This window comes from Tamandua tetradactyla, chromosome 21 (genome assembly GCF_023851605.1).
Source record: "Tamandua tetradactyla isolate mTamTet1 chromosome 21, mTamTet1.pri, whole genome shotgun sequence".
Taxonomy (NCBI): Eukaryota; Metazoa; Chordata; class Mammalia; order Pilosa; family Myrmecophagidae; genus Tamandua; species Tamandua tetradactyla.
The window spans coordinates 56711774-56737653 of record NC_135347.1 but is presented as its reverse complement, the minus strand read 5'-3'; the positions used below and the strand labels follow the sequence as shown (position 1 = coordinate 56737653).

General features: G+C 41.3%; 2 protein-coding genes across 23 annotated transcripts in view; one reads left to right on the top strand and one right to left on the bottom strand.

The window, feature by feature from the left end:
- The window catches only part of CERT1 (ceramide transporter 1), a 136994-nt gene extending 132218 nt beyond the window's left edge, over nucleotides 1–4776 (bottom strand). The window contains exons 1-2 of one of the 3 annotated variants that reach the window (XM_077139437.1): nucleotides 4664–4776; nucleotides 4049–4430 (exon numbers count right to left, since the gene is read on the bottom strand). In XM_077139437.1, the coding sequence (XP_076995552.1) occupies nucleotides 4049–4144 (96 nt within the window). In that variant the 5' untranslated portion in view covers nucleotides 4145–4430; nucleotides 4664–4776. Of the gene's footprint in view, nucleotides 1–4048; nucleotides 4431–4663 lie in introns of those variants that run through there. The other 2 variants (XM_077139436.1, XM_077139435.1) reach the window with 2 other exon arrangements.
- The window catches only part of POLK (DNA polymerase kappa), an 84601-nt gene continuing 63345 nt past the window's right edge, over nucleotides 4625–25880 (top strand). Inside the window, exons 1-6 of one of the 20 annotated variants that reach the window (XM_077139414.1) lie at nucleotides 4630–4866; nucleotides 5666–5939; nucleotides 6369–6528; nucleotides 7836–7927; nucleotides 9332–9505; nucleotides 10996–11058. The gene's annotated coding sequence lies outside the window, so the exon portion shown is untranslated. Of the gene's footprint in view, nucleotides 4867–4931; nucleotides 5237–5665; nucleotides 5940–6368; nucleotides 6529–7835; nucleotides 7928–9331; nucleotides 9506–10995; nucleotides 11059–11191; nucleotides 11271–12846; nucleotides 12985–25880 lie in introns of those variants that run through there. The other 19 variants (XM_077139419.1, XM_077139416.1, XM_077139425.1 and 16 more) reach the window with 19 other exon arrangements.

Below are 25880 nucleotides of genomic sequence, written 5' to 3'. Positions count from 1 at the left end.
CAAAGCCTACATTAATGACTCCTTACTGCCTATAATAAAAATTGTTTTAAATGGAGTTCAGGATTCGCCGTAAATTAATCCCACCTGCTTCCAATTACTGTCTTTCAAAAGGCCAGTAACAGGGCGGGCCACGGTGGCTCAACAGGCAAGAATGCTCACCTGCCATGCCAGAGGACCCGGGTTCGATTCCCGGTGCCTGCCCATGTAAAAAAATAAAATATAATATTTGCTTAGTTGAAGGCAGAGCTATGCACAGCTAGTGAAGCTAAAGCTTCCAGATAGCTCACTAGAACAGCCCACTTTCAAAGTGGTGGTGGTGGTGGTGGTGTTGGGGAATATGTGGTGCAGAGCAGGTGTGTACTTTTAATTTTTAATTATTTTCTCATAGAAGGTCCAACAAATTATATTGTCAGTAAATATTAGTTGCTGTTATTACCGCTAGAAGGCAAATTCTCTACTCTCATAATATTCCCTCATTCTTCCCTGGTCCCATTTAACAAATATATACAAGGCAATATGCTAGACTCTGCAGGAGAAGAGATTTCTGCCCCCAAATCAGCAAGCATAAATTCAAGAGAAAAAAATTATATTTAGATTAAGAATAAGAAACAAGTTACAAACAAAATCTACAGAGTTCAAAGGGAAAGACTCTCAAATGGTTAGCACCAGAAGTAAAGGTTTTATGGAAAGGATGGTATTTGAAATGAACTTCCTTAAAGATAGATAGAATTTCAGCCGACAGTTAGGTCTGTGATGAAATAGAGAATAAAGTAAACCATGTAGGATGGAAGGGATTCAGAAGAAGATGGACAAGATTTATTCCATCCAGATTTATTCGGTCAAGTCTCACTAAGGAATGAATCCTTTCCAATCCACAATCTACACTGATGCTTGTTTTAATTTTAGAACTTATAATGCTTAAGAAGTGATTCTATAGAAAATATGTTTCATAGGTATTGCCATATATGTTAGATTTTTTTTTTGGTCTGGTATATTTCTAATATAAATTTACCTCCCTACCCCTCCCTTTCCAAATCCACTCAATTTTGGGGAGGGGGGAAAGACATCAAACAAATATCTATAGTAATAGATGTTAAAAGAACAAGTACTGAGTTCTAACTCTTGTTTAAATTATCAATTGAATACAAAGGGCTCAAAATATAAATTTTAATTTAAACACATATATCATATTCAGTACATGTTTATGTAGTCAATATAAAATCTTCTTGATTAAAAAGTTTACAAAAAAATTACAACCCTAATTGTCAAATTTCAGGGAAATATTCCTTCACAATAATACCAAAACATATATACTTGTTGATTCCATGTACATACAAACAGTCAAAATTGAAGCAATTAGCCTTCCATAGATGTGGTCAACTACTGCATTTCTACACATTTAAATACAAGGAGGTAATCTAGTTTTTTTATTTTACCCTATGCCTACTACACGGTTGAGTACTTACTGTATGTTTTATACCACTCATTCCACTCTCCCTATTCCTCTCAAAAAAGTGATGACCTACTAGTAGGTCAAAGACACAGTTTTGTAAAATACTTAATGCACCACGCTACTAATACAGCAGCCTGCTTATCTAATGGGGAAGTGATGAAACGACTATAATCACTGTAAAGCCATAAACCTGTTTGAGAACTATTCCCATCTAAAGATGTATGCCTACTGCACTACATGTTCAATACAGATTCCTAAATTACAAGATACATTTCATCTAAAGACACCCTGGGGATCTTCACTTTTCTGAAAACTTTCCACTTAAATTTCATGATCACAGTATCAACACACACATATTTTACCATTATACAAATACAAGTTAACACTGCAAGCCTAGTTCTAACACACTCAGTCCCTTTCTAGGCCCTTTCTTCCCAGCCTTCTAAAGACATTTGGAGCCTGATATAAAATAATTCTACAAATGAGATCCAAATGCTTAGTAGCCAAATGGTACTGGAAGGAGAGTGATTTCTTAATAGCCAGTGGCTGCACATGATCTAGTATCTTATGACCAGTTTGCTAAGGGACTGGCCCCTGCTCCCCCTTTCCAAGATAACTGCAAGCTCCAGACATTTCTAAAATTTAACAGGAAGAAAGAAGGAAATTGAAAAGGCTATGTGAATTTTCTCACAGCAAACACCTAAAAAAAAATTTATGAATTTCATAAGGAAAGATCATCCACTTTTTCTCTTAAAAAGGGCTGCTTCAATTTTAGTCCTACAAATGAAATTTTGTTTTGATTTTGAAAAAAGAATTTTTAAAAATACAGGAAAGGTAAGCTGTCTGAAAGAATATTAATAATGCTCTTCTTCCTGGACTAAAAAGATCGGTGTCTATTTTGACATGTTTCAAGTTATTATGAGTATTTCTTGAACTTATGCTGATTACAACAGCTCTTTTCTGAACTGGGGTAGGGGGTGAGAAAGGAACAGTTTAAAACTCGTCCTCAATCAGATCTTCCTCTACCCCTCACGTGTGATGTCCTACTACCTCAGATGTCAGCACCCCGCCGGGCTCTCGGGCTTGGGTCCAAACAGCCGCGGAAGTAGAGCCCCGCAACCCTACTCAGCCTGACCTCTCCTGGGAGTCCCATAGGCGCCGCCCTGTGCCCGCCGTCCCGACACCGCTTTGGTCCAGCCCAGATTCCTGCGCCTGGGGCAGCTGCCGCCCTGGGTCGCAAGTCACCGCGGGCACCCTGCCTCGCCAACTGCAGCCGGGCGGCATCTTCCCTCGGTCCTAGGCCGCTGCCGAGCTCCTCCTGGGCAGGCGGGGCGGCCAGCCCTTCTTCACCCCACCCCGCCCCGGCCCGGCCCCAGCAACTGCGACAATCCTCCCAGCCCTGCACCCGGACGGTCCCCAGCCCCGTACCCCCGACGGTCCCCAGCCCCACACCCAGACGGTCCCCAGCCCCGCACCCCGACGTTCCCCAGCCCCGCACCCGGACGGTCCCCAGCCCCGTACTCCCGACGGTCCCCAACCCCGCACCCCGACGGTCCCCAGCCCCGCACCCCCGACGGTCCCCAGCTCCGCACCCAGACGGTCCCCAGCCCCGCACCCAGACGGTCCCCAGCCCCGCACCCCCGACGTTCCCCAGCCCCGCACCCCGACGGTCCCCAGCCCCGCACCCCGACGGTCCCCAGCCCCGCACCCTCTGCGTTCCCCAGCCCCGCACCCTCGGCGGTCTCCAGCCCCGCACCCCCGACGGTCCCCAGTCCCGCACCCTAGGCGGTCCCCAGCCCCGCACCCTCGGCGGTCCCCAGCCCCGCACCCCTGACGGCCCTCAGCCCCGCACCCACGGCTGTCCCCAGCCCCGCACCCTCGGCGGTCCCCAGCCCCGCACCCCGACGGTCCCCAGCCCCGCACCCTCGGCGGTCCCCAGCCCCGCACCCCGACGGTCCCCAGCCCCCCACCCCGGCGGTCCTCAGCCCCCCACCCCGGCGGTCTTCAGTGCTGCACCCCGGCGGTCCCCAGCCCCGCACCCCCGACGGTCCCCAGCCCCGCACCCCCGACGGTCCCCAGCCCCGCACCCCGACGGTCCTCAGCCCCGCACCCCGGCGGTCCTCAGCCCCGGCGGTCCCCAGCCCCGCACCCCGGCGGTCCTCAGCCCGGGTGGTCCTCAGCCCCCCACCCCGGCGGTCCTTAGCGCCGCACCCCGACGGTCCCCAGCCCCGCACCCCGACGGTCCCCAGCCCCGCACACCCGGCGGTCCCCACGCCGCACCCCGGCGGTCCCCAGCCCCGCACCCCGGCGGTCCCCAGCGCCGCACCCCGGCGGTCCCCAGCCCCGCACACCCGGCGGTCCCCAGCGCCGCACCCCGGCGGTCCTCAGCCCCGCACACCCGGCGGTCCTCAGCCCCCCACCCCGGCGGTCCTCAGCGCCGCACCACGACGGTCCCCAGCCCCGCACTCCGGCACATTCCGCAGCCCCCGCCCGCGACGGCCCGCGCCTCCCGCCCAGCCCCACCCCAAGACCTCGGCGGCTCGCCTCACGGCAGGTGAATCCGGGAAGAGCGCTGCGGCCCTGCGGATGGCCCACCTTGCTAAGGACCCCGCAGCGCTCCACCGGCGGCCCCGACTCCGTCTCCGGATCCTCCTCGGAGCCCGACGAGTTCCAGCTCTGGTTATCCGACATGGAGGCGCGACAGCCGAGCAGGAGACCGGCCTCCGCTCCCTGTCCTCGGGGTGAAGGGTCGGGGGATGGCGGAAGGCAGAGCGCCCGCTCCGGGGCGGGGGGGAGCAGGAGGTAGGACGAAGTCCGCCCGCCGCGCCGCCGCCGCCGCCGCGCCTGACACCGAGCGGACCGGGGAAGGAGGAGCAGCGGCGAGGGGAGCCTGCCCTTCCAGCCGTCAGCAGCCGTCGTCGTGGCCCCTGCGCTGCGCCCAGCGCCAGCACCCGAGCTCAACCCCCTCGATGCCAATCTCAAACCAGGAAGGAGGAAGAAAGGAAGAAGGAAGGAGAAAATCCAGCTGAGACACCAGGGTCCCCTCACACCTCCGCCACCGCCGCCATCTTGCTGCCTGGCCCACTATTTACCCTTCCCTCCCCTTTGCCCCTCCCCTTCGTCCTCCCATTCTCTCCCGCCCCCGCCCCGCCCCCTCCCAACGTCTGACGCGACACGCCGCGGGCGCAAGGTCCCCCTCCCGCACCCTACCTCCGATCCTCCCGGGTGACGACGGGTAGAAAAGCAAGAGACCCTGAGCAAGGAGTGGAAGGGGCAGTGCGTTGCCGCGCTGCATGCTGGGGAGTCTCCGCTCCGTCTGCCGCGCGGCTGCCTGGGAGTTGTAGTCACGGTCTTGAGGCAACCGCTGAGTGTCCGGCGCTGAGGGTGCTGGTCGCCTTGGGGACAGTCCAGCGGTGAGTGGGCTTCGTTTCACACCTGTGCGCTCTGTTCCCTCGGCTGTTCTCCCTCTGCGCAGCGTGTTTGTGACGCACCCGCCGGGTTGGCGGGCCGGGACCTGAGATAACTCTCGCACAGATCCCGGGGCCTGCCTCCATGGCGGCGTTCCGAAAGCCGGGAACGCGCGGACGCGGGAGTGTACCCGGCGTTCCCGCGTCAGCCCTGCCCACGGGATTGCGAGCTTTCTAGTGACGAGGGGAGTTTTCTCTCCTCCAGACTACCATTGCAAATTCCGAAGATCTTCTGTCTTTCTCTTTAGGAGTTAGACTTCACACTTCACATTTTCCGCTTTTGAAGGCAGCGTGCCCTTAGCTGCTCCTCACCAGAGCAAGTATCCGCGTTGTGTTAGATATCTAGAGTTTTTATTTCGTGGAAAGTAATTAATTTTGACGTTGTCAGATAATGAATGACGTTAGAAAACTGTGAGAATGTGAGATGATAGCCTGGAGTTTCCCGGGAGTTGTAAGCGAGTATCTTATACCTGAGTCTCTGCCAATCTCCTCCTCCCTGAAAGATAGTAAAGGTTGGAGTAGAAATTTTCTTGCGAAAGACCATTGTTTCAAGACTAAAATTGAATTAGTGTAAAGCCTAGTACAAGATCTAAGAGATCTAAGAGCTCTTGTCTATTCTTATGCATACTTTATAAGGATAATTTTACTGTAAAACCTGCGTTTTTATTGCTTCAGGTCTTTCCTTTGCTACCTTTACATCTTGCCAATTTCTTGATAATTGCCCATAATTATCTCCTGATTCCAGAGTTCTTAGAAGGAGTACCAACTTCCTGGGACTGGACAGATGGAATGGAGTTTTTGAGTCTAAGAGAAAAGGCACCGTGACCAGAAATAATTCTGGTAGCAATAGAGACTTTAACTGGGATCTTCAGGAAAGAACTGAATCATATGATGTGTCCGTTAATATCGTCCTTTGCTCTAGATTGACACTTAGAGATGTTGAATCTAATGTAACTAGTTACAAGTCCTATTCTTCTTGCATGAAATTAAGTGATAAAGCATAACAGAAATCCATTCAGGTAAATAACCTTAAGAGATAAATTTTTTTTTCTTTTTACCGAGAGGTAAAACATTTGAAAATGTTAATTTCAACTTGTTAATTAAAACATAATCCCAAGGGCCACGGTTGGCTCAGCAGGCAGGAATGCTTGCCTGCCATGCCAGAGGACCCAAGTTCGATTCCCAGTGCCTGTCCGTGTAGAAAAAAACATAATCCCAAGGTTGTCATTACAAAACAAAAGAAACCCAGGTAGCACTTTTTCTTCTTTATTGAATTACAAAATTACCCCTTTAGAATGTTGCATATTGTAGCAATTAGCTTTTTTTCCATACCCCCTTCCTCTCCCTCTCACCAATCACAAACATTTCAATCTACTAAATTTATTTTAGCATTTGTTCCCCCTGTTATTTATTTATTTTTAATCCATGTTTTACTTGTCTGTCAATAGGTAGATAAAAGGAGCATCAGACACAAGGTTTTCACAATCACACAGTCACACTGCGAAAGCTGTATCATTGTACAATCATCTTCAAGAAACATGGCTACTGGAACACAGCTCTCCATTTTCAGGCAGTTCCATCCAGCCTATTACACCTTAATTTAAAAAGGTGATATCTATATAATGCATAAAAATAACCTCCAGAATAACCTCTTGACTCTAGAATCTCTCATCCATTGAAACTTTTTGTCTCATTTTGCTCTTCCCCCTTTCGGTCCAGAAGGTTTTCTCAATCCCTTGGTGCTGAGTCCCAGCTCATTCTAGGATTTCTGTCCCACGTTGCCAGGAAGGTCCACACCCCTGGGAGTCATGTCTCACGTAGAGAGGGGTTGGGCAATGAGTTTGCTTGTCATGTTGGCTGAGAGAGAGGCCACATCTGAGCAACAAAAGAAGTTCTCTGGGGGTGACTCTTAGGCCTAATTTTAAGTAGGCTTAACCTGTCCTTTGTGGGGATAAGTTTCATATGAACAAACCGCAAGATTGAGGGCTCATCCTATTGCTTTGGTTGTGCCCACTGTAGCAATTAACTTTTGCTTTGCCTTCCTATTACCTAATGTAGTTAAACTTCCTATTTCTGATTCTTTTAAGGTTTAGGTTTTAAAATGTCGTTATGCTTAAGTAAATGATTGTGAATTATTGAGAAATCCACTTCATAAGGCAATGCAATTTAGAATCATGAAAGTGTAGTATGAGTTTTTGTTTTTTTAAATGAACATTCTATTATATTGCATTTTATGCAATTTCTAGGTTGTGTGTGGTTGTGACTCCCAGCACTTAGGTTCACTAAGGTGCCACTCACTCAGTAGGAAATTGCCTTATTGTATTTGGTATTAATATGAGGGAAATTGCCTTTTAAAAAGAGTTCTTAGCACATTGTTCCTCTATGCTTTTAGGATTATTTAAAAAAGAATTAAGTGCAGGAAGGATGTTTGTATAATAAGAATACCACATTAGATGTTGGGAATTACTTCATTACTGTTGATGGGTAGGAATTGCAGTACAAGAATAAAATACATGAGCTTTCTTTATTCTCTGGTAAGAGTGATAGCTTCTAAGTTTTTTATTTTACTTGGGGTCTTTCCCAACCCACTTCTAAATGTCCTGTATTTTCTTTCGGTAATTTTTTATTTTTAGAAATTGAATCAATCTGGGATTTAATTTTGTGTATGGAATGTGATAGTAATTTAATTATTTTTTAAAGCTGGCCACTTGGCGCAATACTTTATTGAATAGTCTATTCTTACTTACCCTTACATCTTTATAAGATGCAAAATCCCCCTATACCTACACCTGTTTCTAACTCTGTTCTTTTTTATTGATCTGTTTTTACCTATGCTAATAACCATACTGACTTATTTAGCTTTTTAATATTTTCATATATTTTAATAGCAAAATTATCCTGATATTCTTTTTCAGTGGGATATTCTTTTGTATCTTCTCTTCCAAGCGAATTTTAGAACAGCTTGTCAGATTGCAGGAAAAACTCTCTGGGGAATTGGATTGAGAATGTATGTAATTTGTGAAGAAATGATATCTTTGCAATATTAAGTTGTTTCGTTGGTTAGTTACTTTCCATACCTTATCTGATGTATTCCTATTTGACTCTTCCCTTAAAAATCATATAAGGTGAACATTGTTGGCCCCATTTTAAGGTTAATGAAACTGACAGATGCTAAGTAGCTTGCTCAGTGTGGCATAGCTGCCGAGTGGCAGAATTATGATTTGAACCCAAGTCCATGTGATGTGCTTCAGAATACCCCTAAAACTGGGAGGAATTGTGTAAATAAATAATGTATTCTATAGGTAAGTCTATCAGAGCAACTATGCTCTTAATTCAGCTAATATTTTTGAACATCTATCATTTGCTTAACCCTTACATCTATGCTATCTCATTTAACCCCAGCATCAACTATGTGGGATTTATTATTATTTTTGTTTTACAGCTGAAGAAACTGACCCACAAAGAAATAACTTTCCAGATCTCATAAAACTAGTAAAGGACATAGCTGGAATTTGAGCCCAAGTATCTGATTCCAGAATTCATCCTCATTTCATCAGATTTCCTGATCAGTTCCTCTTTTTCTGCCTCCCTATTCTCCTACCTCTCCCTACTTTCCAGCATCTATCTCCACTAATACTAGTCCCAAAGCCTTCACCCCTGCCCTTTACTCCAATTACCAAAACACAGAAGCCAAAAAAAAGCACAGGTTTTGACACTGTAAATGTTTGCAATTTCACTGATCAAAGGTGGAAGAATGAAAGAAATACTTGTTCTTGATGTTGGAACTGTATAGCAAGAGAAGTTCTAAGTTGAAACTGAGAATACTTTCTAATTGAAAATAATGGTTTTATAAATAGTCCATAGGTTCTGTATTGCCACAGTATTTATCAAAGATGCATTTTCAGCTAAATAGTCCTTTATTAGCTAACTTTGTTGTCACTTCCAAAAAAGTAATATACAAATGAAGCTTTGAAACGTGATCAGTTAAATACTGGAGATTTACATCAGAAACTTAATTTTGCAAACTTTGAAGTAGAGATATTAATTTGTGAAAGAAAGATAATATATGACCTACATTTAAAAACTTGGCAGGCAAATGAACAAAATAAGGCATTTGGCTAATGCAGATGCCATTTTTGACCTTATTTTAATGTCTTGGATAATTACCTGGGTGGTGAAATAATGGACCACTTGAGTTTTCTACTTTGTCCTGTTTTGAATGAAAGAAAAAACAAATATATATCTATATAAAGTGAGTTATCTGTGTGTATGCATGTATGTATCACTCTTGTGATAGAAGAAAAGGTAATTATAAATGACATAAATTTGTTAAGGTGTTTCTAATACCACTTTACATTCAGAGTCTTCTGGATTAATTTTCATCTTACAGTTGTAGTTCTTGTTTTCCCAGGCATTTTCTTAGTCACCATCAAGAGAAATGATGATTGCAGCATTTCTTAGCAGTGCTCTACCATTTGTCTCCAGGGTTTTTTCCAAAGCTGCTGACACCCATTCTGCATGTTTCCATGTATAGGTAATGACAGTTATGTCACAACTGCTGCCTAGATGACAAGGATTTAGTGAGGTACCCCAATTTTAGAGATGTTAATATTTGAAAAGAAATGTATATTCTTGAAGCAATGAAATATAGTATTTGTTTTATTTTAAGCAAGTTTCCCTCATATTTTTCCTGAGATAAGGTTTATAGTTTTCAGAGTATGTATATTTTAAGAGTAACATTTTATACCATTCTGCAGATTGCATTTTTGATTTAACAGTAAATTATGGACATCTGTTTCAAGATATTTTAAGACCACATGAAATTCCTTTGTTTATGGGCAATCGAAAGTTTCAAACTTGCTATTACAGAAATGCTATAGGAAGGGCGATGGTGGCTCAGTGGCAGAGTTCTCACCTTCCATGCCAGAGACCTGGGTTTGGTTCTTGGTGCCTGCCCATGTAAAAAACTAAAAAAATAAACTGCTGTAGGGAACATTATCTTTGTGTACTTGTCTAACTCTATTTTTAGGGTTAGTTTCCAGTAGTGGGCTGCTAAAAATAGTACAATTTTACAGTGTGATACTGTCAAATTGTACTTCAAAAAGTTGTATTAGTTTGTACTGCCTTATAGTGTAGAATTTCTCCCTCTTCGCTTCAAGGCAAAGGATGGTGGTAGAATAACATCTGAACAAGCGATTGGAAGCAGATTGAGGCCAGATGTCCCAACAGAATGAACTACTTGGATAAGTTTATTAGTGTTGACCATTTGGGTACCTGACTATTGTTCTTATCAAGACTGTTGAATGAAGGGGGTAGAAATACATTCAACATAGGTTGAATCTTATTCTGAGATTGTGAAAATCTCAGCGTCCTTAACTGGGCCTCATACAACAATTAGAAACTTGGAAAATGAGATCTCTGTTTTTCTATCCATCTCTAGACCTCATGGTATTTCTCATCTCTGCATTCTTGTGTTCTCAATCTTTGTTTCTCTCTCTCTCCCTTTCTCACTCTGGCTGTCTCTTTTAACTCATGTCTTTCATGTAATCCAACATGGTTTAAGTACCTCTCAGAGTCTCTTAGTTCAGATTTTCAAAAGGAACAGTTAACTGGCTAGCCAACACTCTGATCGGCTTTTTCTGAAAGTGTAGGGTTACTGTGGAATATAAGGCTACTCCTTCAGTCCTTTGCTGGTGGGAGGCAGACTGGAAACAATAGGCATCTTTAGTACCTATGCATTACAGTCAGCTTCGGTTGAGTGCTGGAGGGAGAATTCCAAGGAAAAATGAGTTAACGTATATGAAAATTACATTATTAAGCACCATACATAACTGATTCTTTTCAAGGACATAGCACATACTATCACGTGATCAGTGTTTAAGTGACTGTATTAGACTGCATATATTATTTTCCCCCACTAGAATGTAAATACTTTTCATTGCTTCAACCTTAGTTCCTAGAATATGCTTAATACATACAGGTTATTGAGTATAATTAATGAATGTATTATACCTTATCATTCAGTTAATTTAATTCAATAAGTTTATAATATGCATATTATCCTAATTATTGTAGGTACTTTTAAGAGAAGTAGTTCCTGATATCAAGGATAGTATATCGGAAAACAGGATAAAAAAGGTATGTCTATTTATGTGTACCTGTATAACTGATAGTTGAACCAGTGTTTTAGGTTCAGAGAAGGTAACCTTTACTCCTACCACCTGAAAATGATAAGCCTGTTCTCTAATTCTGTTATCTTATCTTACTTCAGGATCTCTGTAGGCACTTGCCCCAGGTTTTTTAGTTGAAACAGTGGCCTTTTGGAATTTTAAAAACAGAGGATTGTCCAGGTATCTTGATCTTTTTCCACCAAGTTATTATGTAAACTATTTAATAGCCTTGCAACACTAAAAATATAATAGGTTGATATGTTTCTCTTTTTATGATTTGTTGCCATACACAGTGACATTCAGCATGTCCCCAAAATAGGAAGTTCAGAAATTTTAAAGATGTAAAACTCCTCTGCAAATATCTGCCTTTTCCAGCTTAAACTATACTATTTGCCTTTTTCTTTCCTGTTTGACTACTAGTAAATCATATTAGTCTCACCCAAAGTACCTCTCAGGCCTGTTAAATAATCTTGAGTTGTAGTCATGATGGTAGTATTAGTTTACTAAATACTGCCAGAATGCAATATACCAGAAATGGAATGGCTTTTAAAAAGGGGATTATTAAATTACAATTCACAGTTCTAAGGCCATAAAAATGTCCAAAATAAAGCATCCAGAAAAAGAGGAAAGAAAATAGTACCAGCATGAGCAGGAAAGAAATAGGAATTTTGTAGCTGTCTGCCTATGAATATTTATATGTAAAGAATGTACATAAACTGGGCAAAGATCAATTAAAAGTCTGCTTTAATTCAACTAGATTTTATGATTGACTTCTGGTACTCTTTTTGGCAACTGGCAAAGTTAGTTCTACCATTTAAAAACCTTGTTGAAGTTCATTTATAGACTCCTACTTGTATTGCTTACGCTTAATGTGAACACAGCTGTTAAAATGTGAATCTAACTGAAAATCATTCATTTCAAAGCCGTATGTTGATTATACACAGGTAAAATGCACTCATTCTTTTAAAAAAAGTCACCACAAAAGATAAAAATACTGTTTTAGTTTTTTAAAGCTGTAGTAATGCAATATAACCAGAAATGGGAATTTGTTAAGTTGCAAGTTTACAGTTCTAAGGCCATGAAAATGTCCAAATTAAGGCACCAACAAGAGGTTGCCTTCACTCAGGAAAGGCTGATAACGTCTGAAACATCTCTGTCAGCTGGGAAGGTACATGCGATGTCTGCTAGCTTTCTCTCCTGGCTTCTTCAGCAGTTTACCTGGGGGCATTTTCTTTGATCTCCAAAGGTCTCTGGCTGTATGGGCTCTGTCAGCCCTGAAGTTTTTCCAAAATGGTTCCCTTTTAAGAGGCTCCAATAAACAACCCCACCTTTAATGGGTGGAGACACATCTCCATGGAAACCACCTAATCAAAAGTTACCACCTAATCAAAAGTTACCACCCACTGTTGAATGAGTCGCATCTCCATGGAAACAGTAAAAAAGATCCCACCCAGTAATACTGAATGAGGATAAAAGAACATGGCTTTTCTGGGGTACACAACAGTTTCAAACCAGCGTACATATATAAAAGAGCAATCCCCCTGTCATTGTCAGGTTCGTGTTTCCACTTGGCCAAGTGGTGCTGCCTGTTTGTCTGGTTGGGCAAGTGCTGACCTGTCTGTCCCTGTGAGGACATTTCATAGAATTAAATCAGAGCAAGTTGGCTGCATCAACAGCTGATTCCATTTGTAATCAGCCAAGGGGAGTGTCTTCTGCAATGAGTGATGCTTAATCTAATCACTGGAAAGCTTTTAAGGAGGATTCAGAAGAGACAAAGGCTCTTTTCCTGCTTCAGCTGGCAAGCCTCTTCTGTGGAGTTCGTCCAGACCCTCCATTGGAATCATCAGCTTCACAGCCTACCCTACAGATTTTGGACTCTATGTTCCATGGTTATGTGAGACTTTTATAAATTTTATATTTACAAATATTTCTTGTTGATTCTGTTTTTCTAGAGAACCCTAAGTAATACAACTTGGTACCAGGAGTGGTTCTTAAGAAACAGAATCTTAAAAGTGAGTTTTTATGAATGGTTTTTTACTCTGACTGGACTCAGAGGCACTAAGGAATCTGAGTCCCATAATCAGAACGACACTGCCAATCCATGGAATGAGTTGGCAAAAGAGATAGTCAGAATATCACCTTTTTTTATTTGATTCTTTTAATGCTTCGCTTGTACAAAGCCAGGCTCTGGGGGGTAATATTTTTGACATCTTTACAGAGTTTTGTGGAAATAGTAGGTATAGAGATGTTGGCTGGTTGTTGTTAGATACACTGGATACATTAAGGAGTGAAAGGGATGGGCTTAAGGCTTCGAACAAGAAGCTTAATAACATCTAACAGATGTAGAAGTTTCTGTGAGTGTCCTGAAGGAAAATCAAATGTATTGTAGCCGTAGACTTGAGATCTCTGAAAATCAGACTCAGAATCTTATTGTTAGAGTAGCAACTTTATAACATAAACTGAAATTTCAATCTGGCATGGTGTCTGCTGTTAAAATGAGGGCATTGATTGGAAAGGAGTGGGACCCTGAAAAATGGGATGGTGACATATGGGTTGATAATGATGTCGAGGGCGAGGTTGAAACCCTAGGTCTTGCTGAGTCTTCTCTAGATAACCCTGTAATAGTCTACCCTGAGGACATAGCTGTCCCACCTCCAACCTGCCTTGAGGAGTTGGCCACCCAACCTCCACCTGAAGGGATTAGCCCTAGAATAATTAATCCTGTTTCACCAGATGAAACTGCAAATGAAGGCCCTGAAGCAAATGGCCTGGAAGATATTTCTAGTTCTTTTCATGCCCCACCCCCACCACCCCTCATTTCTTCCAGACCTATAACTAGTCCCAACAGGCCCCTAGAGGTGAGGTGCAAAGCATCACACATGAGGAGGTACATTATACTCCAAAAGAACTGTGTGAGTTTTCCAATTTATATAGACAGAAATGAGGGGAATATGTGTGGCAATGGATTTTAAGGGTGTAGGATGATGCTGGGAGGAATATAAGGCTGAATCAGGCTGAAATTATTGACATGGGCCCACCAAGCAGAGATTCTGCATTCAGTGTTACAATTTAGGGATTAGAAAAGGCATTAACAGTTTGTTTGGATGGTTAGTTGAAACATGGATCAAAAGGTAACAGTTTGTTTGGATGGTTGGTTGAAACATGGATCAAAAGGTGGCCGACAGTACCTGAGGTTGAAATGCCAGAACTGCCTTGGTATAATGTAGATGAGGGGATCAGAGGCTTAGAGATATTGGAATGTTAGAGTGGATTTATCATGCAAAGCCTGCTCTTACACCCCAGAAATGTCCAGAGGATGTACCTTTTACCAGAACAGTGAGAAATAAATTTGAGACTAGCGCCATCATCGCTGAAGAGCTCTGTAGTTGCACTTCTCTGTAAGTCAGATATTACTGTGGAAACTGCTGTCACTGAGCTGGAATCCTTAAACACAATGGGAATGACTGAATCCTGAGTTGGCAGAAGCCAAAGACAGGGTGGACGTGGCTATTATAATAGGAAACTCAAAGCAGGAGTCAAAATAATCTGACTCACAGAGATTTGTGGCATTGGCTAGTAAATCATGGGGTATCTAGAAATAGAATAGATGGGCAGTCTACTAAATTCTTGTTTGAGCTGTATAAACAAATCAGTCATAGGTTAAGTGAACAGAAGTCTAACCTGAATTACAAAAACACAGAGTCATGGCCCCTTAATCAAGTTCCAGACTTGAGACAGTTTACAGACTCAGAGCCCCTTGAATGAAGGGGAGGCCAGGTCCCTTTGAGGGAGAACCCTGTTACACTGGGGGGCTTATGGAGGCCAGGTGATCAATAAGAGTTTTAGCTCAGGTCTGTCTCACAGTGGGTCCAGTGGGCCCCCAGACCCATTCTGTAATTATTTCCCCAGTTCCAGAATGTATAATTGGAATAGACATACTGAGCAAATGGCAAAATTCCCACGTTGGCTCTGACTCATGCAATGAGGGCTATTGTGGTGGGAAAGGCCAATTGGAAGTCACTAGAAGTGCCCCTACCTCGCAAAATAGTAAATCAGAAGCAATACCAGATTCCTGGAGGGATTGCAGAGATTACTGCCACTCTTAAGGACTTGAAGATGCAGGGGTGGTGATTCCCACCACACCCCCATTCACCTCTCCTGTTTGGCCAGTGCAGAAAGCAGATGGGTCTTGGAGGATGACAGTAGATTATTGTAAGCTCATCCAGGTGGTAACGCCAATTGCAGCCTCTATTCTGGTTGTGGTATCGTTGCTTTAGCAAATCGATACATCCCCTGTACCTGGTATGCAGCTGTTGATCTGGCAAATGGTTTTTTCTCAATAGCTATTAGTAAGGACCACCAGGAGCAGTTTGCTTTCAGCTGGCAAGGTCAGCAATAGACTTTCACTGTCCTACCTCAGAGGTATATCAACTCTCCAGCCCTATGTCTTAATTTTGGCCACAGGGACCTTGATCATTTCTCCCTCACACTGGTCCATTATATTGATGGTATCATGTTGATTGGACCTAGTGAGCAAGAAGTAGCAACTGTTCTAGACTTATTGTTAAGGTGTTTGCATGTCAGAGGATGGGAGATAAATTCAACAAAAATAGGGGCCTTCCACCTCAGTGAAATTTCTAGGTGTCCAGTGGTGTAGGGCATGTCCAGGTATCCCTTCTAAGGTGAAGGATAAGTTGCTGCATCTGGCCCCTCCTATAACTAAAAAAGAGGTACAACGCCTAGTTGGTCTCGTTGGATTTTGGTGACAACATATTCCTCGTTTGGGTGTGCTACTCTGGCCCATTCAGTGAGTGACCAGAAAAGCTGCTGATTTTGAGTGGGGACCTGAACAAGAGGAGGCTCTGTGACAGGTCCAGGCTGCTGTACAAGCTACTCTGCCACTTGGGCCATATGATCCAGCAGATCCAATGGTGCTGGAAGTGTCAGTGGCAAATAGAGATGCTGTCTGGAGCCTTTGGCAGGCCCCTATAGGAGAATCACAATGCAGACCCTTAGGATTTTGGAGCAAAGCCTTACCATCTGCTGCAGATAACTACTCTCCTTTTGAGAAGCAGCTCTATGCCTGCTACTGGGCCTTGGTAGAGACTGAACGCTTAACCTTGGGCCACCAAGTTACCATGAGACCTGAGTTGCCAAACATGAGCTGGGTGTTGTCTGGCCCACCAAGCCATAAGTTAGGCATATGCAGCAGCACTCTATTGTAAAATGGAAATGGTATATATGAGATAGAGCCAGAGCAGGTCCTGAAGGCACAAGTAAGTTAAATGAGGAGGTGGCCCAAATGTCCATGGTCTGCACTCCTGCCACATTACCTTCTCTTTCCCAGACCAGAGCTATGGCCTCTTGAGGAGTTCCTTACAGTGAATTGACTGAGAAAGAGAAAACTTGGGCCTGGTTTACAGATGGTTCAGCATGACATGCAGGTACCACCCAGAAGTGGACAGCTGCAGCACTACAACCTCTTTCTGGGGTGTCCTTGAATGACAGTGGTGACGGGGAAACCCTCCCAGTGGGCAGAGCTTCGAGCAGTGCACCTGGTTGTTCATTTTGCTTAGAAGGAGACCTGGCCAGAGGTGTGTTTGTATACTGACTCATGGTCTGTTGCTCATGGTTTGGCTGAATGGTCAAGGACTTGGAAAGACCATAATTAGAAAATTGGTAACAAAGAGGTCTGGTGAAGAGGTATGTGGATAGACCTTTTTGAGTGGGCTGAAAACATGAACATATTTGTGTCCCGTGTGAATGCACACCAGAGGGTGACTTCAGCAGAGGAAGGTTTTAATAATCAAGTGAATAATATGACCTCTTCTGTGGATACCAGTCAGCCTCTTTTCCCAGCAACTCCTGTCATTGCCCAATGGGCTCATGAACAAAGTGGTCATGGTGGTCGGGATGGAGGTTATGCATGAGCTCAGCAAAATGGACTTCCGCTCACCAAGTACCTGGCTACAGCCACTACTGAGTGCCCAATCTGCCAGCAGCAGAGACCCACACTCAGCCCCCAGTATGGCACCATTCCCCAAGGTGCCCAGAAGTTTATAATACATACTTTTATTACGTAGAATTGATTTCTTTCCGTTAAAATTACTGTAATAAAAAATATATAACAAAATTTGTCATTTAAACCATTTTTAAATATACAAGGCATTAATTACATTTACAGTGTTGTACTACCATCACTACTGCCCATTACCAAAATTTTTTCATCACATGAAACAGAAACTCTGTACCCCACCCTACCCTGCCCTTGAACACCTCTAATCTACTTTCTATCTTTATAAATTTGCTTATTATAGATGCTTCATAAAAGTGAAATTGTACAATATTTGTCCTTTTGTGTTGACTTATTTCACTTACAATGTTTTCAAGATTCGTCCATGTTGTAGCATGTAACAGAACTTCATTCCTATTTATTGTTGATTATTGTATGTCTGTACCATTGTATGTCTTTACCACATTTGATTGCCCAGGTTTGCATTGAGGTCTTTTTCTTACTGAAGTTTAAGAGCTCTTTATATAGAAAGGATAATTTCACTGGAGATAGTATTCTAGGTTGGTGGGTGTTTTCTTACAATACTTTAAACATTTAAACCACTCTCTTGTCTATGTGGTTTCTGAAAACTCTAGTGTAAATTTAGCCTTGTTCTTCTATAGGTATTGTTTTTTTACCCCTCTGACTTCTTTTAGGATTTTCTCTTTGTCTTTGATTTTCTGCACTTTGAATATGATATGCCTAGGTGCAGCTTTTTGATATTCTGTTTGATGTTTCCTGAGCATCCTCAATCTGTAGTTTGGAGTCTCGATAGTTTTGGAAAATTCTCAGCCATTACTGCTTCAAATATTTCTTCTGTTCCTTTCTCTTCTTCAGATATTACTGTTATATGTTATGTTACACCTTTTGTCATTATCCCGTGGTTCTTAGATATTGTTTCATTTTTTTTCAGTCCTTTTTCTCTTTGCTTTTCAGTTTTTGAAGTTTATATTTTTATATCTTCAAGCTCAGTGATATTTTTCTCAGCCATGCCCATGTGTCTAGTCTTCTGATGAGTTAAAAGGCATTCTTCATTTCAGTTAAGGTGTATTTGATTTCTGGCATTTCCTTTTGATTCTCTCAAGAGTTTCCATCTCTATACTTACACTACCCATCTGTTCTTGCATGTTGTCTACTTTTTCCATTCGAGGCTTTGTGTATTAATCATAGTTATTTTAAATTACCAATCTGATAATTCCAATATCTTTGCCATATCTAAGTCGGGTTTCAGTACTTGACTTATATCTTCAGGCTGTATTTTTTGCCTTTTAGCATGTCTCACAATTTTTTGTTGAAAGCTGGATATGATATACTAGGTAAAAAAAAAAGACTTACGTAGAGTTTTAGTGTGAGTTTTATTTATCTGGCTACATTAGGCTGTGGTTGCTGCTTGTTGTAGGTGTTAGAGGCTAACATTTCCTGTGGTATCCTTGTGAGACTTTGTCTCCCCTATTGTCTTTGGGTTTAAGAAGGATCTTAAATAAGAATCTGTGTCTTACAGTTCTTTCAGGTGTAGTCCCCCATTGTACAGGGGCCCTACACTACAGGAGGAGTGGTAAGAGGTATGTGGAGAGAAAGCATTTTATAAATCCTGTAATTAGGTCCAGTCTTTAAGAGCCTGTATCCCTGTGCTGTGCACCTTCACAAGTGCTTCTCAACTTTTTTGTCCCCACCTCTTATGTGAAATAGAAAAAAGCTAGAGGGGCCTGGAATTGGGTATTTACTTTCCTTCATGTAGAAGATCAGAAAAGGTTGGAGTTGGATATTTCCCTTCCCCCAAGTTGTTTAGACTCATAAAACTCACCTGGGTTAGGCTCTGGTAAAACAATTTCCCCTGAAGGCAGGACTTTTTGTTAAGGAAAACCAAGGGAGGTAAAACTTATGAATTTGTGTCCCCCACTCCACGCCAAAGGCTTGAGAGTTTTTCCTTTCTCAAGCTAGATCAGAAACTCAGTTTCTAGCAATTAGTCAGTTACCCTTTAAGCATTCCTACCTGATGCTGTCTCGTGGTCATTTCTGTGCCAAAGAAGCTGTAATTCTCTGTATCTGCCTCCCTCTCCAATTTTGGGGCAATGTTTTACCTTGTGACTTCAGTTCTGTTAATGGATGTAGAAAGAGTTGTTAGTTTTTAGTTTTTCAGCTTTGTTCTTTTGAGGGTGGAAGTGGTGATTTCCAAGCTCTTTACATGTTGGACTGGAACTCTTACTTCTTAATAAAGAGGAATATTTTGACCTTTTTAGAAATTATAGTTACATAACCAGAAACCCGATTTTAAGTCCAAAAACTAGGTTGCTTTTATTCTTAGCTCAGCCTTTGAGTAAGGAAGGTAACACACTACATGGTTCTAATCTCTGCTGAAATAAATGGATACTATTTTCAGAGTCTCCTTGACTCTCAATCCTTTGAAGCCTGAGGCCTGAAATGTAGAAACGTTTCCAACAATTACTAGATTGAAAATGAAAAAAAGGAAATCAAGACATAAGATACGTTTTCTGTTTCTTAAAAAAGTTATGGTGTCTCCTAGAGGCTGAGAAACTTCTTACTTACATGTGAAGGTCATACAGTACAACTGCATTTTTATATGAAGGAATTAAAATTATGTTCAAAATAAGCATTTATCAGATATTTATATATTTTTTAAAGATAGAAGCTAAACTAGAGTTCCTTTGTCTTGAGAATATTCTGGGATTTAAATTAAAGCCTTACTCTGAAAACTTGATTTAGTCTTAAGAGTATGTAAGTTTTATTTTTTTACAATGAAAATACATTCACCATGCTTAATTAAAATAAAGCGTTTCTGTACATATTCTAGATAGTAATATATGTGATTTCTAAATCAGTCAATTTAAGCACATCATGACAATGCCTTCAAAATTATAGTTAAGCATCATGAAATCTAATACTACATTAGATATTTAGTGTTGAAATTTCATGTATCAAAACTGGGTTACCTTAATATTTATTAATTGATTTGAGATAAGCTAAACTATAACTACTTAGTACCTTCATTTGAATTTTAGGATCATGTGAATGGCAAAGCATTGAAAGCTATGAAAAATGATCTCTTCTTTTAGTTTATTCAAAAGTGTCACAAGATCCAAAGGGTGGGTGTTCTTCTGCCTTCTGTAAAGTTAAGTGGCATTTTGTATATGTGTGGTTTTATTTTTCTCACTTGTCATTTATTTGGCAATGAAGATTTTTGCTGTTTGCGATTTCTCAGTTGGGTACATGCTGATGTTTATAGCCAGACTTGCTTCCATTTTAGAAAAATAAATCAGAATGAGAATCAGAGGAAAGTATCAACATTTAGTTGCATGCTTACTAATTGTTTACTGTGCCAGGGTCTCTGACATATGTTATCACACATCTAATCCTCATAACCCTAGAAAGTAAGGTTTATAGACCAGAATACCAAGATCCTTAAATGTTGAAATCACAAATATGGCCCAAGAAGGCACAACTAGTTAAGTTTCAGAGTTTAACTTTAAGTCCAGGTCTATCTGACTTCAAAGCATGTACTCTGCACTATTATCAAAATGCCTCTTGGAACAGAACTTTTTTTTTTATGAAGCACAGAGTTTGATATGAGTTACAATTCCACAATTTTAGGTTTTTACTTCTAGCTGCTCCAAAATACTGGAGAGTAAAAATAAATTAGCATGATGATTCAGCAATTATATTCATTTGTTAAATCCTATCTTCTTTGTTATAACTCCACCTTCTGCTTTGATATTTCTCCCACTCTTTAGAGATATTTGGGCTATGCCCATTCTAACTATTTCATGTTGGAAAGGGCTGTGGATATTATGGGATAGGATGATGGAACTAGTTATTAGTTTGAAAAGGCTGGCCTCTCTGGGTTTCAGGACTTATCTGGCCTAGGAACCCAACTGGAGGTTGTAGGTTTCTGGAAACTAATCACAGTTTATAGAACCTTTGTAGAATCTCAGATAAAGCTCCAGACGTTCTTTTGGGTTGGCTGAAATGGATTTAGTTGGGGTTTGTCCAACCATGTTAAGTAGCAGTGTCTAGCTGAAGCTTGTGTAAAAGTAGCTTCCACAGTCACCTTTTGATTCTATTTGAACTCTCAGCCACTGATACCTTGTTACCATTTTTCCCCCTTTGGGTCAGAAGGGCATTGTCGATTCCACGGTGCCAGGGCCAGGCTCATCCCTGAGAGTTATATCCCACATATGTCACATTGCCAGGGAAACTTTCACTCCTGGATGTCATGTTACTCGTAGGGGAGATGGTAATGATTTCACTTACAGAGTTGGGCTTAGAGAGAGAGATACCACATCTGAGCAACAGACGAGGTCCCCTGGAAGTTACTGTTAGGCAAAACTGTAGGTAGGCTAATCTTCTTTGCCACATAAATAAGCTTCACAAGAGCAAGCCTCAAGATCAAGGGCTTGGCCTATTGTTTTGGGAGTCTTTAATGTTTGAGACAATATCAGGGGTCATAAAGTTTAACAGTTGCGTATTTATTCTCTGTCCCTCAGGGGACTTTGCCCAATACTTTTTAATTATCTGCTCAACAGACTCTGGGATGTATCTGGGTATTACATTAAACTATACAAAATTAGAAGCCCTCATTCCCATTCTGTGCTCCCTGTGTTTGGATTGTTTAAATGATCTATCCATAAAGGTGAGTTAGATTATGTACTACAGAAAATTTAGGTTTTGGACAAAATAAACCTCTCTTCCTTTCATCTCATAGAGTAGGTGAAATTCTAAAATACAGACAATGTCTTTCTTACCCCTGTATTCTGATTTATCTTAGTCCCAATCCAATCAGCTTTGCTCTTATTTCTAATTGAAGCCTGATCTCTTTTTCAATTTCTTTAACAGTTGCATGTGGCAATGTGATCTTTAGAACTGTAGAACTCCTACTCTGTGTTTTAGGTGTCACACAGGTACTCAAAGTTCTAGAGACATACTGGGTTATACATATATAACACAGCCTCTTGATGTCTAGAAATAATAACAGTTACCATTCAGGACTAAATGTGAACTACTATAAAAGCTTACAGTCTAGGCCCCAATTTTCTTATAAGTATTTTCTAATTGAGACCATATAATATTTGCCCTTTTGTATCTGTGGTGTTATTTTACATCTCATAATTTCCCACAGATTCATTCAGAACATTGCATGTCTCATGGCTTCATTCCTTTCTGTAGCAGCACAATATTCAATCATTCTACTTCTCAGTCAGTGTATCCTTCAGTAACCTCCATCCATTGGGAATCACATATAAGGTCCAAAGTCATCAGTCCATCAGTACTCTCAATTTTAGACAATTTTCATTGCTCCCAAGAGAAAAATAACCAATAAACACACCCTCACCAAATAGAAAATCCAAACTTCCCCTTAACTTTTGTTCCCCCCCCCCCCCATTTTTTACCTCTGTTGTTGCTATGGTACTGTTGATGGCTTCCTGTTAAACATAGCCCATAGCATGCAGTAGTAATTTTCCTCTGTACACTAATATTATAAATTATTTGAACAAGATTCATACCTTTGAAGTAGTTCATGCAAGAACTTATTTATATTTGTAGTGTTAATCGGTGGGACACATGTCTTTATACAGTCTCTTTCAATTATGTTCACTTTCAATGTGGATATATTACTTTAAGATGTACTAATGAACTGCCTTCACTTTTATCCATTCCCTTACATTTAAGTTCAATCTCATTAGCTAACTGTTCTATCTTTAGTTTGTGTATCTCTCCTATGTTCTATATTATAAACCTCTGAGTTTGCCTTTACTATGGTCATAAAAGCGAAATCATACAGTATCTATCCTTTTTGTGTCTGGCTTATTTCACTCACCATTATGTCCTCAAGGTTCATCCGTGTTCTCACATGCTTCGGGGTGTCATTTTGTCTCACTGCTGCATAATATTCCATTGTATGTATATTCCACAATTTGTTTATCTATACTCATCTGTTGATGGGCATTTGGATTGTTTCCATCTTTTGGCAATTGTGCATAATGCTCCCATGAACATCGTTGTGAAAATGTCACTGCATTCAGCTCTTCTGGGTGTTTACCAACTAGTGGTATTGTTGGGCCATAGGGCAACTCAATATGTAGTTTTCTGAGGAACCACCAGGCTGTCTTCCACAGCAGTTTTAACATTGTACATTCCCATAATGTGCAATGGTGCATAAGTGTCCCATCCCCTCCCTCTCATTGACCACTAGTATTTCGATCTACCCAATATATTTTACCCTTTACCCCCCTAATATTTATTTATTTTTATCCATGTTTTTTACTCTTCTGTCCATATACTGGATAAAACGAGCATCAGACACAAGACCTTCACAATCACAGTCACATTTTTAAAAGCTGTATCATTACACAGTCATCTTTAAGAATCAAGGCTATTAGAACACAGCTCAGCTGTTTCAAGCACTTTTCTCTAGCCGCTCAATACACCATAAACTAGAAAAGATATCCCAGTAATGCATAAGAGTAACCTCCGAGATAAGCTCTTTGAAATCTCTCAGCCACTGAAACTTTATTTTGTTTTATTTCTCCCTTCCCCCCTTTGGTCAAGAAGACTTTTATTAATCCCGTGATGCTGGGTCCTAACTCATCCCAGGAGTTCTGTCCCACATTGCCAGGTAGCTTTACACCCCTGAGAGTCATGTCCCACATAGGGAAGGGCATACTGTGTTCATGGATTAGAAGAGTAAGTACAGTTAAGATGTCAGTGCAACCCAAATTGATTTATACATTCAAAACAATACCAACAAGTTACTTTGCAGAAATAGAAAAGCCGCTAACCAAATTTATTTGGAAGGAAAGGATGCTCCAATAGCTAAAAATATCTTAAGTAAGAAAAATGAAGTAGGAGGTCTCACATTATCTGACTTTAAAGCATATTCCAAAGCTGTAGTAATCAAAATAGCATGGTGCTGGCATAAAGATGGATATACTGACCAGTGGAATCAAAATGAGTGTTCAGAAATAAACCCATGCATCTATGGACAATTGATCTTTGAAGCGATTGTCAAGACAGCCCATCTGGGACGGAGTACCCTCTTCAAAAAATGGTGTTTGGAAAACTGGATATCCATATGCAGAAGAATGAAAGAAGATCCATATCTCACACCCTATAACAAAATTAACTCAAAATGGATCAAAGACTTAGACATTAGAGCTAAGACCATAAAACTGTTAGAAGAAAATCTAGGGAAATATCTTTAAAATCTTGTAATAGGAGGTGGTTTCCTAGACCTTTCACTCAAAGCATGAGCATTAAAAAAAGAGATGATAAATGGAATCGCCTCAAAATTAAACACTTTTGTGTATCAAAGCACTTTTTGTCAGGAAAGTAAGAAGGCACCTACACAATATTTGGAGACCACTTATCAGATAAGGGTTTAGTATCCTGATTATAAAAAGATACTTCAACTCATTAACAGAAAGACAAATAACCCAATTAAAAAATGGGCAAAAGACATGAACAGGCACTTCTCAGAAGAGGAAATACAAATGGCTAAAAAACAAAGGAAATGATGCTCAACTTCACTGGCTGTGAGGGAAATGCAAATCAAAACCACAATGAGGTACCGTGTCACACACACTAGAATGGCCATTATCAAAAAAACAAAACAAAACCACAACTGCTAGAGAGGTTGTGGAGAAAGAGGCACACTTATCCACTGCTGGTGGAAATATCAAATGGTACAACTGCTTTGGAAGGCAGTTTGGTCATTCCTCAGGAAGCTAAGTATAGAATTGTTTTGTGATTCAGCAATCCCATTGCTAGGTATATATTTAGAGGACCTGAGGGCAAGGACACAAGCGGACATATGCACACTGATGTTTATAGCAGCATTATTTATTATTACCAAGAGATAGTTAAAAACCATCATCTGAATGAAATGTCAGAAACAAAGACAAATATGGTCTTGCCTCAGTTGTATGGACTTACTATAATATAGAAACTGGGTGAATTGAAGTCAAGAACATGGGTTATCAGGTTGGGGCCTATTGTAAAATGTTCTAGATTATGAGCTCTTACAGCAGTCACATATATTCAGGAGTTGTAACTGTTACTTCTAAATTCTGAGATACTGAGCTGTTTGTTTGTAACCTGGTCATTCCCAGAAACTTTGGGTATTTTTGAGACACCTGAAACTCAGAGTCAGAGTTCTGAAGCTATGAAAGTCAACACTACCCCCTATAGGAACTGTTTAAAAAATTGAAAAAGGGATCAGATTTTGAGTGGAGATATGAACGAAGCTGATCTAGATAGGACTAAGGTCAATCAGAATACAGGGTAAAGGATGATATGGTTCACGTTTGAAGACTTCAATTTCTTTGTGATACCAGAGGGAGAGGTGTTTATTTGCTGCAAAATTTGTATTTTGGGTAGTGTATTACCTAATGTGACTTATATGGTCAGTTTCCTTGAACACCGTACTTACATGGACTCTTGAATAGGACATAAAATCTTTTTGGTTTGTCCAGGTTATTGTGATGCCCTGTTGTATCAGAGAGCAATTTGGGCATGAATGGAAGAGTATTTGCAAAGTCCCCTTGGGTGACTGGGAAGAAAGGAGGAAATATTCAACTTCCCCATTTGAAGATTCCTTAATATTCTTGGAAGCAGTGGGAACAACCAAATCAATAGGCTGAGCCCTCAGTCTTGGGATTTGCATCTATGAGACTTATTCCTGCAAAGAATAAGCTAAACCTGCTTATGGTTATGCCTAAAAGTCA